Source organism: Gallinula chloropus (genome assembly GCF_964237585.1).
Source record: "Gallinula chloropus genome assembly, chromosome: 2".
In the NCBI taxonomy this organism is placed as follows: Eukaryota; Metazoa; Chordata; class Aves; order Gruiformes; family Rallidae; genus Gallinula; species Gallinula chloropus.
Window position 1 is genome coordinate 22,440,879 of NC_140086.1, and position 16,614 is coordinate 22,457,492.

At 42.5% G+C, this 16,614-nt stretch overlaps 1 protein-coding gene across 1 annotated transcript; it reads left to right on the forward strand.

The window, feature by feature from the left end:
* Positions 1–47: 47 nt before the first annotated feature.
* On the forward strand, positions 48–15,401 carry SLC25A32 (solute carrier family 25 member 32; the record flags this gene model as incomplete). The annotated part of the gene is made up of 7 exons (XM_084260325.1): positions 48–216; positions 3,471–3,621; positions 4,592–4,677; positions 5,728–5,888; positions 12,838–12,951; positions 13,497–13,642; positions 14,947–15,401. 7 exons carry the CDS (start codon positions 48–50, stop codon positions 15,080–15,082), a joined length of 963 nt encoding a protein of 320 aa, XP_084116451.1. The 3' UTR covers positions 15,083–15,401.
* Between the last annotated feature and the right edge of the window lie 1,213 nt (positions 15,402–16,614).

A 16,614-nucleotide genomic window follows, 5' to 3' on the forward strand; every position in this document is an offset into this window, starting at 1 on the left:
GCTCCGCCCCTGCCCGCGCGCCGCCGCGCGTGCTGCCTGTGCCGGCGATGAGTGCCCCGGCGCCCGCCTGCGCCGCGAGGGAGCCGGTGGCGCCGCCGCCCGTCCGCTCCCTCCTCCGCCACGTGCAGCTGGAGAGCCTGGCGGCGGGGCTGAGCGGCGGCGTCATCTCCACCCTGGTGCTGCACCCGCTGGACCTGGTCAAGATCCGCTTCGCAGGTGAGGCCGTACCGGCCGCCCTCGCACGCACGGAGGCCGCGGTGCCCCGGACGGGAGCCGCCGGCGCTCCCGGAAGCTTAGGCTGGGGCGGCGGCGTGTGCTGCCGGGGAAAGCCCCCGAGCCCGGCTCCCCCACAGCGCTCGCCGCCGCGGAAGGCGAACCGCGTGAACCTGGCTGGCGCCCTGCTGCCCAGCCGCTGACCCGCCGGCTTGTTTCTCGGCGGGGCGGGCAGCCGGGCGAGCCTCCACGGCGTTGCCCGAGCCCGCGTGCGGCCCCGTGACGACAGGTGCTGGCGGGGTGGCCCCGCGGCCCGGCCCGGGGCGGCATGGGGTCCCTCTGCCCCCGGTCCCGAAGCCCGCTCTTCCCTTCGTCCTCGGGGCTGTGAGCGTGCGGCTTCTCCCGCTCTTTCCCGGCACCGGCGCCACAGGGCGCGGCGAGACCGGCTCTCAGGAGCAGGGGGGTTGTCCCACGGCAGTGCTCAGAGTTCCTTGTGCCAGAGGCTCCCAGCGCTCAAAGCGTAACGAGAGTGTTATAATAATCCCGGTCTCTAACAGGAGGGACATTGTTTTACGGAGTGCCCCCCTTCGTTTTCCTGCAGGGAAGCTTCTCCCTGCTGGGTTTGCTGCAGACTTGACAACCGCGTTGTCCTTTTGCCGCCTTCCCTCTCGTAGGGGTGGAAGCATTTTGCTTTATCTTTGGACTGTTCCCTTCAGTGGATGCATGGGTGTTTCTGATACCAACACAAACAGGGAACTGTCGTTGAGTTCTACACCACTGCCTTTTCAAACAGGCTTTTTGCAAAGTTGCGTTTAAACGTTTTCCTGCAAGGCAAGGATGGCGGGTTTGGATTAGATGTCAGGAAGAAATGCCTCCCTGTGAGAGTGGTGAGGCCCTGGCACAGGCTGCCCAGAGAAGCTGTGGCTGCCCCCTCCCTGGCAGTGCCCAAGGCCAGGCTGGATGGTTATTTGGGGAACCTGGGCTAGTGGAGTGTGTCCTTGCCCATGGCAGGGGGATAGAACTAGATGGGCTTTGAGGTCCCTTCCAACCCACACCTTTCTGTGATATCGCAGCGTGGGCACATCCTGCGCTGTGTTGTGAAGAGTGTAGCTGGGAGAAGTGTTCCTTTCTCTCTGTTTTGCACATGTAAGACAATGGCTGCAATACTGTGTCTAGTTTGGGGCTGACAGGTACAAGGAAAACACTGACGTGCTGGTGTGATTCCAGACCAATGAAGCACCTGGAGTATATGACAGGGTACAGGCTGCCAGAACAGGATGAGTTCAGCTTCACAAAGAGAAATCTGAGGAGATATATGTAGCAGTTGATGACTCTGATTGGAACACATGAGAAGGTGGAGACATACTGATCTTGGAGGTTAACAGTGATAGGGTGGGAGGGAATACAGAGAATTCCAGTTATTTATAAGTAAGAAGGATTTTTACTGTGAGAGTGGTCAAATACTGGAAGCAGTTACCAAGAAAGGCTGTAATCTCTTCAGCCTTGGACATGTCCCTCAGTGACCTTATCTAATTAGATCTTTTGAGCAGGGGGTTAGATTAGATGACTTCTGGAGGTCACTGGCAGTCTAAATTACTCTGTGTTAGCATATGATACTTTGAGGTTTGTTCCTGATAATAATCTGTCAGGTTTTGGTTGGACTTTCCAACACTCACAGCTTTTTTTGCAAAAGTTGGTTCTGAATCATAGAGATCTGAAGTCTGCCTTTTAACAGAATAGCTCATGTACTGATTCTTGGAACCTGGATGTTTTGTTTTCAATGAGGAAGCAAGAGATGAGACCAGAAATCAAAGCTGTGAACATTCTTGGCAGACAGACTTGCATTAATATCTCTGATTTCCCACCTACTTTAATATGTTTATAAACATGATTTAATGACAGCATAGCAAAAAAAAAAAAAAAAATCAGCTCTTTGGGAAAGGTTTAGCAGTGCCTATTCAGGAGGGAGAAAAGAGCATTTAATTTGTGTTCAAGTTTTGAGTGATTGTCCAGGTGTTCAGGCCTTGTTGCAGTGTGCTCAGGAAAAGTCCTGAAGTCACGATGTACTGTGCTGTACACAAAGTTCAAAGGGCACTGAACAGAAGACACTTGAAATTCATGATTACCAGGAATAATGTTGATGTGGGCACAAAAACTATGCTGACTGTAAAACTTGCAGTCTAGCCTTAGGCATGCATTAAGAATGAAAGCCACTGCTGTGTTGGCATCATAGAGTAATTTAGGTCAGAAGAGACGTATGGAGTTCATCCCCTACTTAGATAAGGTCTGCTTAGGTCACATTGCTCAGAGTCATGTCTGCTGCAGTTTTTAGTAGCTCCAGAGGTGCCTCTTCAGGTAACTTGTTCTGGTATTTGACCATTGATGGAGAAAAAGTTCTGGTCAGAATTACCTCTGTTCCAGCTTGTGTCTGTTACCTCTTGTCATCTCACCGCGCGCTGTATCATGCGTGTCGTTGGGAAACAATTTACTCATTGTTAATGGTAGGAGCAACTTAGCACTGTAAACTATGTTCTAAATTCTGTGTTCTAAATTGAATGCAAGACAAAATCTTGGTGTGTTTTATCTTGCTGGCAGTCATATTTAGTGAATAATTTGGACAAGTGGCTGTTTGTTGGTTACTCTGTGGGAGAACTGTTTGTGTTTGGTGTTTTCCTGCAAATGCATTCAATGAGAAAAGGAGCAGAACGTGAGAATTTTTGATGGAAATAACCTTTGAGTGTTCTGGTAAAAACTGACTTTGGAATCAGTAAGATGTGACCCGCTGAAAATACTCAGACTTTTATAGAAGGTTGAACTTAAAGGAGTTGTTATTTGGGGCTTGTCTAAGCTTATCATAAAAGTGTGATGTCAAGGACCATGCACGTACCACTTCAAATATGATGTGAAATTGCTGGGGTGCTAAAAAGAAGAAATAAAAATACCTTCAATTCAAAGGTACTGCTTGCCAAAAATGCACAGCAATGGATTTGTTTGGCTTTGTCAGATTGGTAGGAAATTCCTCTTACAGAGCTTAGAAATTTTTTTTGTTATGTTTTGTTCTTTAACTCTAGATTTACAAAACTCTAAACCCCAACTTTTGCATTCTTTTAAAATAATACTTTTAAAATACAGCTGATAAGTTAGGTTTCATGTTCCTTTTTAGCTGTCTTGGAGTCTGTGTTCTTCTGTGGTGGCTTTATACAGCTGAACTTCATGCTTCCTGAAATGTTTTTCAATACAATTTCTTTCTTTCGTAGTAAGTGATGGACTGGAGCTGAGGCCGAAATACAATGGGATTCTCCACTGCATGACCACTGTCTGGAAGCATGAAGGACTACGAGGCTTGTACCAAGGGGTAACTCCAAACATGTTGGGAGCTGGGGCTTCTTGGGGACTTTATTTTTTCTTGTAAGTAGAGCTCAGATACACACTGTATCTTCTTTGGGGGCTTAGAAAAATGTGCTGAGTGACTTAAAAACTTCTTATTCTTCATGAAGTCAATGTCTTTACGTGGTTTGCTGTTCTAGAATTAAAGCAATTTGAGTCAGAGACCTGTTACTTTGTCAAGTACATTGCATCCCCTTGATGCTGTGAAAATGCTAAGGGACATGAGAGGTGGTGACATCGTTCATGGAGAATCCTCTAAAAGTGCCAATACACTGTACTTAAAACCTCTCAAAAATAAAAAACTGATAAAGATTTCTACTAAAGCTAAATGTTTAACTTATTTTTAATAATTCTAGTGACAGTTGTTTCATTGCTTTTGTGAGTTGATGGGCTTTGCTTATAAAGTCTGTATGTACTCAGTCTTTTCTGGTTCATTAGCTGCGTAACTGTGACCGACCTGATATACTGCTGACTCCTATGAATTAAACACTTCAGGGAATGGTTAGTTGGTTTGCTTATGCAAACCTCACTTGTCATTTGTCTAGACTCTGTTATTGTACTTCAGTCCTCAAGCTCTGCTATTGACTTTTTGGCTCCCATTGACAGTTTCTCAATCCACAAAGACTGGAAACTGGATGAAGAAAAGAAAGCTCAATGTATTTCTGAGCTGGAAAATAGATAGCTCTCACTGTTGCACTCAATAAAAGGCAGACTATATCATCAGTTTCTTTTAGAAGTTAATTCTTGAGATCCAGTTGTGGTTTCAAGGTGCAGTACTGTTGGTGCTGACAGTAATACTTCATCAATTTAAGTATGTATTGCCATAGTTCACTTTAAAAATCTAACTCTTCACAGATCAGTGAATCAGCCAAACAAAAATAGTCTAACCTAATGTTTTCCATGATCTGAAGTGTTTTGTTGGCTTGGGATTTTTTTTGTACTGATTTAAGTTTGTTTTCACCTTTAACAAAATATGTTTTACATTTTCTAGTTACAATGCCATCAAAGCTTACAAGAAGGAAGGGAAGCTGGAAAGTCTCAGTGCAACTGAACACCTAGTGTCAGCTGCAGAGGCTGGTGAGTTTAAATGCAAAGAAGATTAACTTGCTTCTGGCCTTTCCATATGTTGCTCCCTGCTTTTGTGTGTCAGTGCTGCTTTTTTGTACAGGTGGTAAGTGTAAGTGTTGGTGTCCAAATGCAATAATTTATTGTCTGTGAATAAATTAGTGATGTCTAGGATGAACAGGTGTATCACTGTGGTCTTTTCAGTTTTGCTCAGAAATAATAGTTGTCAGAATACCTTTTGACCTTGTTTTCATTTTGTGGAAGCAATTTCCATATTTAGTATGATGTTGAGTCCCAGAATGTAACTGTACAAATCTGCTGCCATCAGCTTGTTAACTCAGTGAATGTTTAACACATAGACCTGGAAAGGAAAAGGCCTTTTGACATGAATAGAATAAGTGAATTGGTCGTTGGTCCTTGAAAATCTTTGTCTATGCTCCATGTTTTCTTAGAAATAAAAATACAACTTCTATCAGCAGGACTTTTAATGGGGTGCTTCTGACATATCTTCTTGTACAGGCTTCTGTGTTGTATTTAATTGGGGCAATTGGGAAGACTTATTAGGATGTTGGAGCACTCATTTAATGTTGAAATAGTAGGTATATTATTTGATGTGAAAAACAGAGATGGGTTATTTTGCAACTATATTTTTCGATAACCTATAAAGCTATAACATGACCAAGGTGTCCATTATATTTTGGACAACTGTATACCTGAAGAATGATTTGGATAATTGGGAGTACATGAAGAAGGTACTTATGTGTCCTGTCTACCACAGATACACTACTGACTGTAGAAAGGTGAGGCAAAAAGGGGATCTGCTAGGAGTATGTAGAGAGTCGTACAGAAGTACCCCCAGCAGGAGTAAGTTGGGCTTCATTGTGGGCTTTGAAGGTGCAGAGAGGGAACAATGGTGAGCCTAAATTTAGCCTGTTTAAGTAGTGTGGGTAGTCGTGCAGGGTAAGCAGTGTTGTCAGTGTGGAAGCCTGCCTTATGCTGGGCTGAGCAAACCAGGGCAAGTTTCAGGGTCGGCCTAACAATCAAACTTTGGTCTGTTCTCAGGAGCCATGACTCTGTGCATTACAAACCCAATATGGGTAACGAAGACACGACTTGTGCTACAGTATAATGCTGGTGTTGATCCATCAAAGCGACAGTATAACGGAATGTTTGATGCTCTTATAAAGATACACAAGACGGAGGGCATACGTGGCTTATATAAGGTAATGGAATTTAAGAAAAGTTCTGGGATTGGCTGGCACTGTTCAGTTAGCTCATGTACTTGTATTTTGAGTATTCTTTCCCACTGAAGAACTACAGTGAAAAGGCTTAACCAGAAGAAAAGCTATTATACGGTTGAAATTTAGGAAATCACTAAGTTTTATGGCTAAGCCATCTTCTATGGGGTGATAATGCTGAAATTAGAGTAAACTACAAACTGCCTTTTAATTCTTTGGAGTCTTCCTGTAGTTAGAATTTGTATAAGGAAGGCAGCAATAGCATAATCTATCTTGCTGCTAGTGCTTTCTTCCATTTCATCCCTTATCTCTGCCTTTCTGACATCTTGTGAAACATAACATATGATTAAAGTAGTTGCTAATTTGTTCTTCCACAATGGATGATTTCACAATTGCTCTTTTGCCCTCTAGTTATTGAGGTCTGTAATCTGTCATCTCTACATCCATAAAATTTGGAGACTTCTAAGTACAGTCTGTGTATGTGTGGGGGTTTAATTCCCTTTAGTTTAGAGAAACAGATGGCAACTGGATTTGGACTTTTTGCCTCCTCCTTCCTTCAGGCCATGACATAAAGATGCATTCATCAGTGCCTGTAAGGTGTGAAGAAACCTATTTTAATTCAGTCTGGCTCTTCTCCTGGAAGTAATGCTATAGAACAAGAACACTGTCTCTCAGGAGTTTTCCTGATTACCGAACATTAACTTTTTTAATTTGCAGTGGAAAAAATATAATCCTTCCTATGCTGAAAGACTAGTATGCCACATACTGATGAATGTCAAAGTCTGACACCAGGAACAAGGCACCTTACTTACTCCTAAATCAAAATTGTCAGGGTTTCTTGTTTGTCTGCCTGGATCTCTGCTCTGTGCCGTGTAGATAAGTTCTAATTTCTTGTCTGTGTTAGGGCTTAAGATGTTTTCTACTGAGTTACTTTTCAGATTATCCATGCATGTAGCATGTGTTGCCTTTGGCACTAGACACTTCTTTGTAGTGTTAATCCATAAACAGGGAACTAAACCAGGTACAAAGAGCACGTTACTTAAATCTGCGAAGGAGGTGACCCAGACAGGTTCCAAGTGACCTACATAACTATGTACACTGAGCAACTTCCATTTGACGTCAGGATTCTCTCAAGCTTGTCTATACTGGGAAAAAAGGCACCTCTTCAGGTGGCTTTTTTGACCTGTCCATACTTTTAACTTCATCCGTTTTCTGGTTTTGAAGGAGTTTTAATTTTTTCTCTTTCTTGCTTTCTTTGAAACTTGATGGCTGAAGTTTTGTTACTTGCCCAGAGTTGCAGGAGCTCTAGTATGCATAAATGCAACATTCTTCCTTGTAATCTTAAATTCAGATACAGGTCTTTATAGTAAATAAGGGAATCTCAGAGAATGCCACCACAAGTTGGAAATACCATCTGGAAGTAGTTTCTTTCTGATTAATTTGAGATGAATCTCCTAAAGAATGGTATTTCTGCCCAGGCAATTCCATATCTAGCTCTATTGCACAAATGTTACTGGTCTGAGCAGTTATTTTCAGTCCCTTGGGACACAAGACTAGTAATGGCAGGATGCATCAATCTTTCTAGCAGGGATCAAAGCTGTCTTGATTAGCTCTGTTGGGTATTTTTTGTTTATTAAACTGTCTTTCATCTAAAGCTGGGTTCCTCAGTAACTTGTTCTTCTTGAACTTGGCCTGGTTTTGAAGAGACAGATAATCAGTGAAGGAAAGGCACCTCAGTAATCATCTAACCAGTAGTCTTCCCCACCCTCCATCCACTGGGCTTTGTCCTTTGGCCTCCATCCCCCAGGTGACAGAGATGAGAACTGCTTTGCTGAACACCAGGTAGAGGAAGGAAACAGCTTGGGATGATGTAGTATGAAAATGCCTGTAGACCTGTGGGAGATCTGAACTCTAAAAATTACTTTGCCCTGAAGTTGAATGTCACACAGCCATCACCATGGCAAGAGCACTGTATGGTTCTTTCCAGGTGTAAGGCAGGAGGAACCAAACACTGTAAAACTGTAGGAGCTGGCACTTTGAGAAAGTTTTAAAATTAATATTTCTGAGCTATGGGAAACTTAGATGCCTACTCTAGAGCGACTGACTACTCAAACATCAATCAGGAACGCAACTAACGTTGTTCCTAGCCACCATGCTTCTGTATTTGTATTTCCAGTTTTGTTCTCTTTCAGTAATGGTGCAGAAGCAGCAATTTGAAGTAGAGCAATGTGTGATAGACAGCAGTAAAACAAACAGGAAGTGTGGGAGAGTTAAGGAAAATGGGGAGTCATCAAGAATAACAAGTAATGCACTATGCTAACAACAGCAGCAACAAAATCCTAGCAGTACTGTGTGCTTGGTATGAGGTGGAAAGAGATATTGGACACTTCTGTATTCTCATTTCAGCTTTGGTAGGCAAGATTCCATGCTCTGAGAATAAAGTGTTTTTTCCAGTCCATTCATGTCCAAGGCACTTGGCTCTTTATTTTGCTCTGCTTTTGCTTTTACTGTTCTCATTCGTCCAAATGCAAAGCGTGTAAGCTAAGTGACTTTTGATGTCTTTGTACTTATATATAGCAAAATCCACTGAGATTTGACCATCTGGATTTTAACTTTAGTGCCGTTCTACAGAGAGACAGAAGCTTAACTTTGACATGAACAATGGTATCATTTTTTACCACGAAGGAATCAAGATGCATAAGAGATAGTGGCATACTTCCAGTGTCTTTCTACACAAGTTGTCAGAGCAGAGTGCTCTGATGCTACTTGTCTTCAGCACACTGAGAACCTAAATGAAGACTACACCACACAGATTACAAGGGAATTTGTTGCATCTTTTGAGCAGACACTGCCCTGGTGTAAGCGTTCTCAAACATTTCAGGCAGCGATGTGAGTACCACATCACCACATGAACCTTGTGCCCTACTTTACTGAGAAGCACAGGCCCTGTATACATTTGCCCATGTTCCTTTTCATTGGCATGAGTGACCTTTGAAATGCTAACCAATGGGATGATACCCTCTGGTTACGGATCTTCCAGCTCTTAATGCTGTTTAAGCCAACTTTAAATGACAAACCTTTTCTAGCTGTCTGCTGTTCGTAATCATATGCTTTGCCATTTAAATTTCTACTTGAAATGTAATTCTGTCTATTGTTCTAAGCCTCAAAAAGAGAATTCAAACAGGACTTCTTTGAGCAACCATTGATCCTGTCAAGCCTTCATGGCAAAAATCTTACAAAGATGTGTTTGGGATATTGAAATGAAAAATAACAAGAAGTACATAAGGGGAAGTTACTTTAAAATCGATCTTCACAGTTACAGATGAAAAATAAATATCAAATTACCAAATTTTGTGGCAAGAAAGATTTTTGTGTAAAATTGTAAGAATAAGAAAATTTAGAAGGAATATCTTCAAAAGCTTCCCCAGCCAAGTTACTTCATTACTGTGAAGAAATCACTTTTGCTTTGAAACATTTTCTCCATAAGAACACATTGTCTATGATCAATAGAAGCCTGGGTCAGCCCTTATTTTACTGACAAGCATTGGACGACAGTTGCCTCATTTCATTCTTGCATTTTTTTTTAATATTGGCCCGACATTAAACGTCCTTCAGTTTTTGGAAGCTTTCCCCATCTGCACAGGACTTGGAGCATGCTGGTGCTCATTTCACAAGTATCATCAGTAGATGCTTTATGACTCTTGGGTGCAAGTTATCCAAACCTGCTGGCTTAAATTTAAGAGTTTAGCACTCTTAAATGTTGTTTAACATTCTTCTTTCTTCTGTCGGTAGGGAAAATATTACCTCATTCTCCTATGATAGAAGTACACCATTCTAAGGTTTTTTTCCAAGTAGAGAGCAATTACTTCCTCTGCCTTAGAACAATTTTCCTGTCTAATCATGGACAAATGTTTGTGAAGATGTTCTCTGCTATCACTATACATAAATTTTCTACTGTTCTTTCTTTGATATTTCCAGTACTTTTGTTTTTCTTTGTTTTCCCTCTTCTGTTTTTATGTTACTGTTTTGTTTTGTGGATTTCTGAAAAACAAAGTTGTCCTTTTCCCTCTGTCGTGGCTCTTTGGCTTCAGACATCACAAAGTTCTCTGGTTGTGCTCACAGGTGACAAAATATAGGTGTTTAGTTTAATTCCACTTGTGCTTGTTAGGGGGAGTGTTTTTTCTGGGACTATAGCTAGCCCTTAATGCACTTTGTCAGTTCACCGTCACTGATGATGAGTACACGACCATTATTTTCTACTATAAGAAGAAATTCATCCTCATTTATCAAAGAAATCCTATAATTCACTTCCTGAATGGTGATAATACTGTAAACTTAAATCTATAGCATCCAGAGAGCTAGTCTCCAAAGCTGTAGAAGCTCTGTGCACTTTTTGTACCTGCTGTTTTAGGTTTGGGGTGGGTTTTTTTGGGGGGTTTTGTTTGGGTTTTTTTTAATTCATTTTCTGTAGGTTAGCAGTTTCTGGAGTAGTTTATCATTTTGTCCTGTTACGCTATTCTAGTGGATGTCTACCAGGATCTATTTCTCTTCTCTTTCTCCAGGCTCTTAGTAGTATATTGATACATCTTTATTCAACAATCTGAGTTTCCAGTTTAATCTAATGGAGAGTTTATGTCTGGATACATCTTCTAATTCCTCTGCCTTACCTGAATGGATCATGGGAAATAAAATAAAACTCTTCAATACCACTATTTAGGGGGATATTTTGGTTCTTTGACTCTTTTTACTCACATTTTGATCACTTAGTCCATTGTAATTGTCACCTTGCAACAGCTTTCACCAAGCTTTTGGCTCCCTTCAGTCATTTCTGGTGAAGATGATATATTCCCCATTTATCTCTATTCTTCCAGTGTAAGTGACCAACTTTTCAAAAAGACAGCTAGTGCTGCTCAGAACCCATGCAGTGTTAGCTTATTTTCAAGTGAGTTAGTCCTGTTCATGAAGGAGCACCTGTCCTCTTTCTTGTGGAGACACCGCGGAAAATCCCTGTTTTTCCCCGTTGATTCAACTTTTTTGAAAGGAAATATTTCTGTGTGTTTTCATGTTACGCTCTTACTGGCCATCGCTGCCTCTTACACATGGGAAGTATTTACAGATGGCTTTGTTAGACCTTCGGTCACTTCCGCTGGGCTGCCTTGGGATGTGCTCTGAGCAGGATAAGGAGTGCATTCAAACTGGTCACAGAATGTTAGGGGTTGGAAGGGACCTTGAAAGATCTAGTTCAACCCCATTACCAGAGCAGGATCACCTAGATTAGGTCTCACCGGAATACATCCGGTTAGGTTTTGAATGTCTCCAGAGAAGGAGCCTCCACAACCTCTCTGAGCAGCCTGTCCCAGTGCTCTGTCACCCTCACAGGGAAAAAGTCCCTCCTTATATTCACATGGAACTTCCTATGCTCCAGCTTGCACCCACTGCCCCTTGTCCTGTCGCTGGCCCTCACTCAGAAGAGCCTGGCTCCATCCTCCTGACTCTCACTCTTTATGTATTTATAGGCATTAATGAGGTCACCCCTCAGTGTCCTCTTCTCCAGGCTAAAGAGACCCAGCTCCCTCACCCTGTCCTCATAAGGAAGATGTTTCACTCCCTTAACTGCCTTTCTGACTCTGTGCTGGACTATTTCGTGTAGTTCCCTGTCTTTCAACTGAGGGCCCAGAACTGGACTCATTATTCCAGACACAGTCTCACCAGGGCAGAGTGGAGGGGCAGAAGGACCTCTCTACACCTACTAACCACACCCCTTCTAATACACCCCAGGATGCCATTGGCCTTCTTAGCCATGAGGGCACATTGCTAGCTCATGATCATCCTACTGCCCACCAGGCCCCCCAGGCCCCTCTCCCCTGTCAATCCCTAACTTATCCTGGTACCTGGGGCTGTTATTCTCCAGATGCAAGACTCTACACTTGACCTTGTTATATTTCATTAAATTTCTCCCCACCCAACTGTCCGGTCTGTCCAGATCTCACTGGATGGCAGCACAGCCCTCTGGTGTGTCAGCCACTCCTCCCAGTTTTGTCCAGACCACACTTCCTCAGTTTAGCCATGAGGATGCTGTGGGAGATGGTGTCAAATGCTTTCTGAAATCAGGGTAAACCACATCCACTGCCCTACCATTGTCCACCTGGTTATGTCTTTGTAGATTTAACTAATCCAAATTTTTTTTTTTTCCTGTAATGTGCATCATTGTGTGTCCTTGTGCATGAGTTAGCTTTCTGTCTGTGCCATCCAGTTTTCCACTGTGTGAGTGTGTGTGTGAGAAAGATGAGGTGCTAAGGGTGTCCAAAGCTGGTGAAGGGTCTAGAGCACAAGTCTGATGAGGAGCTTGGCCTGAAGAAGAGGAGGCTTAGTCAAGACCTTCTTACTCCGTACAGCTGTATCCAGCAGGGGTTAGTCTCTTCTCCCAAAGGTCTTAAGTTGGGAGACTTGGGGAAATGGACTCAAGTTGCCTCAGGGGAGGTTTAGATCTATACAAGGAAAAATTGCTTCACTGATAAGAGCAGTCAGGCATTGAAACAGGCTGCTCAGAGCTGGGGCAGTCACCATCCCTGAAGGGCTTCAAAAAACATGTAGGTGTGGCACTCCAGGATGTGGTTTAATTGACATGGTGGTATTGAACAGACGGTTGGACTTGATCTTAGAGGTCTCTTCCAACTTTAGAGACTCTCAAGGTCCCTTCCAGCCCCTAACGTGTTGTGATTCTATGTCATCTGTAGACAAGTAACATTTACTACACCAGATGCCAGTCAGAATACCAGGCCAGCATCAGCTTTGTGTCGTAGTGCACAGTGACAGTGGTGCAGTCACAATCTGTAAATAACAGAGGACATAGGTAGGTGTGTAAGCTGAGCTCTGTCAAGCTGTATAGTTTTTGTGCATTGCTGTTTAACCTTGTGTTATTCCTTTTCTTTAGGGATTTGTGCCTGGTCTGTTTGGAACTTCACATGGAGCACTTCAGTTCATGGCCTATGAGGATTTGAAGCTGAGATACAACACATATAGAAACAGAGCCTCAGATACAAAATTGGTACGATCCTTGTGAATGCACCTGTGTGGTGGCACGTGAATAAGCAGAAATTTATCCTGTTTGTCTAGCTCACAGAACAGCCAAATGTACAGAGCATCACTGCTTTCATCAGGGTGTAGAATATACAGAAGGAATTAAAACTCTCTTACTTTTTAGGAACAAGCAAGTGGTTAGTGCTATTTTCCCGCAAGGAAACAAACTGCTTATTTGGGGAAGTGTTCTGAGAATTTCAGGAATGACAGGGTTTTTGTTGTACTTTGTAGAACCATAAGTGGTGGTCTTCAACCCTTACACGGAAAATTGGTCAGGGGCAAGTTGGGCAAAGGTAGTTAGTTACTTTTGGAAGAAATGTTTCCCTTGATAGGAAGGCGAGGGCACAGCACAGGTTTTACAATTAGTGACTTGTAGTGCTGTATGTGGCGTAAGGGGGGAATCTAGAGTATTGTTCAGTTCAACATTTAAACATCAAATAATTTGGGGAGGGAAATTGGCTGGCTAATTTAAATCCTATTTAATGCAAGCCTAATATTTTTTGTTGCTTTTAGAACACTATGGAGTACATAATAATGGCAGCTGTATCCAAAATATTTGCTGTGTCAGCAACATATCCCTATCAAGTTGTTCGAGCTCGTCTTCAAGATCAGCATAATACGTATTCCGGTGTGTTTGATGTGATCCGCAGGACATGGAGGTAGGCATGCAGAATTACAAGCTTATGTCTTGGGAAGTGAGTCTTAAAGAATCTGAACTCTGTTTACTGGCTTCCATGCTGATTTGCAGAACCAGTGCAGCTCAGAGCAAGCAACATGTTAGCTGTATAGTTGTTCTGTGTAAGATGCAGCTAATCGCTGTAATCCAAGGACAAAGGAGGAGACAGGAGAGGCTCAGTGCTAGCTTGCACCCTTCTGTTGTTCATTCTGCCTCCCTTCTCTCTTCCCCAGCAAACTTCACATATGGGTTAAGTAATAACAGAGTTTCAGGGCCTGTAAATGCTATGAAGTCTCACTGGAACTGCCTTAGATTATTACAGTAGTGTTGTGCTGGGAGTTGGGGCTAACTAATCCAAATTTCTGACAGGAGGCAGTGAGCTAGCCAACACTCTTTATATGATGTCCCTGGGTTACCCTGGGGTCTGTAGTGTACTCCTGATTTCTCCTGGAAGTCTGCAGAAAGACTTACTAGTTCTGATAAAGCATGAATGTGTAAAGCCTTCTGGGGCCACTACTGCCCTGACCATGTAACAGATGGAGCCACGAGCCCATGGGAGGGTAATGTAAAGCACACCCGAGTGCTTCCCAGGGTCTGTGTTAACCATGCTTGTCACTCTAGCTGTCCTAGGCCTCTGTGAGGCTGGGAAATACAGAGCTGAGTTTTAAAGTCTTTGAAACTTTTTAACAGCCCTAACATGAATATTCTGATTCAAACTGGGAGAAGTTAAATTCTCGTTTATTGGCCAGTGGAATCAAAATTCTGCAGGATGTGCTTTAATTCTCTGGAAATAAAATGTCTGACTTCCCTTAGCTATGCTGACCCTCTGCTCACTTGCCGTTACCTGACTCAAAACCACTGAGCCTATCACCCCCCCGGCTTCAGTGAGATTAAATATGTAAATGCTTTTTGGAACCATCTGCAGAAATCTTAAGAAGTTTTAACCAGTTCTTGTGGTAGGAAGAAAGATGGTAAACTCTTTCCTACTTAGACAATACCAAACACACCCACACCACACCACCCCCCCCAAACCTCATCCGTACTCTAGGCTAAATAACTGACCTCCAGTATACTATTCTGTGTTCAGAAGAAAAAATGATGTGTTGAGATGTTATATATTACAGCTCTTTAAACTCTATGGTAAGAAATTTATTCTGAAATTGTTATTCCTAAGCTGAAGTACCTCTCTCAATGAGAATGTGAGAAGAAAAACGTCAGGCTTGTTTTATGCCTGATTCCTGTTAAAAGATGTTAATTAAAGCCAAATGTTTTTCTGTGTCTTTAAAGGAAAGAAGGAGTTCATGGATTTTACAAAGGAATTATCCCCAATGTGATCAGAGTGACTCCTGCCTGCTGTATTACCTTTGTTGTTTATGAAAATGTGTCTGGTTTTTTACTTGGATTTAGAAAAGAAAATAATTAAAGGTATGAGCTTGTGTTCATAAGGGACATACCTTATGTGTATTTATGATCTGGGGGAGGTTTAGTTCAGCAATCTTCCTTGACACTGTGGAGTGATCCAGTGTTTTGAAGAAGGAACCTGGAGATAGTAAAACCCTGCCAACATCTCTACTGCGGAATGTTCTTGCGTTGCTGCCTTCCTCTCTGAACCAGCCACGTCTGTGTGAAACAGATGTCTCTGCAACTGTGAAATCGTAGCACTGTGACTGGGTGAAGGCAGCTGTGCAGCGATTCAGTTCATCCTGGCCTGCCTGGAAAGATGGGCCAATCTGTTATGACAAGTCTCAAAATGACCAAGTTGGTCAGATTCTACTGCTACAGAAGTGGAAAACTTCATTAAAAAAGCAACTCTGGAGTCTGTCAAAATGGTATTAAATCTCTGCGCCTCATGGAGAAAGTATGCATGTAGTTGTCTGCAGGAATGTCTTCTGAATCCACCTCTGCATTATTTGTCAGATTTTAGGATATGGACTGCTCCAAATTCCATTGCTCATCCAACACAAAAATGCTGCCTCAGTGGGGTGTAGTTTGGAAACTCAAATTGTTTTGTAAAACAGCTGTCCATTCTTGGGTTTGCATACTTGCCAATCTGATGAAACCTAGTTCTTGCCTCTTACCAGGACAGATTTGCATTGTGGTTTTTGGCTTGCTTTTAGCACCAGACCAAAATGTATGTTGTGTGCATTGCTGGCCACTTAGTTCATTTTCTCTCTCAGCCCTGCTTGTGCTGACTCTCATGCACACTCTACTCTCTCTCAGGAAGAGATTCTGTCTCCATTACTGATTCATTTGACCAAACACTGCTAAGTAAATGCGTATTTGAAAGGCGGCTTACATTTTAAACAGGAAGGGGTTTCTAGTAGTCCCACAGTGATGCAGTTTTCAAACCACTTTCATAGCAAAAATATGACCATGTTTATTTTCAATAATACCTCTGGAAAAGAAGAAAATTCCATGAGTAGTCGTAAAAATATTCTGCACAGGGCTTTAAAGAACCAAAACCATCCACTGATGTCTTCTGATTTGGTCTAAGGTAAAGACTGTGAGAATATATCGATTGCTAACTTAAAGATAAATTACAGTACATCTCAGTAGATTTGAATAGTAGTGATGTTTATTTGCACGCCTGTGATTGCTGTCGAAGGTATGTACCTTGTGGAGATCTGGGTTTGGTTTATTTTTTTAGTTCTTTAAGAAAATACCATACTGGCTGTAACATCTGCCCTCTGCTGTTAGTAAGAAGGTGGTAAGAAATATCTAGACAGTATCATTTAAATGAGGAGGAAATATGTTAGCAAAGAACATTTAGTGAGGTAGGAGGGAAAGAATGAGTTTCGTAAGGAGTGCAGGGTACTACCCAGCAAAACACCTGAATAATCACTTAGAGAAGCTTCTTGTTTATCCAAAGACTAACTTAAAGCAGAAATGAGGCTTTTTAATTAAAACGTAACAGATCAAGGAACTGGTTTCAATTTTAAGTTAAAATCTGGAAGA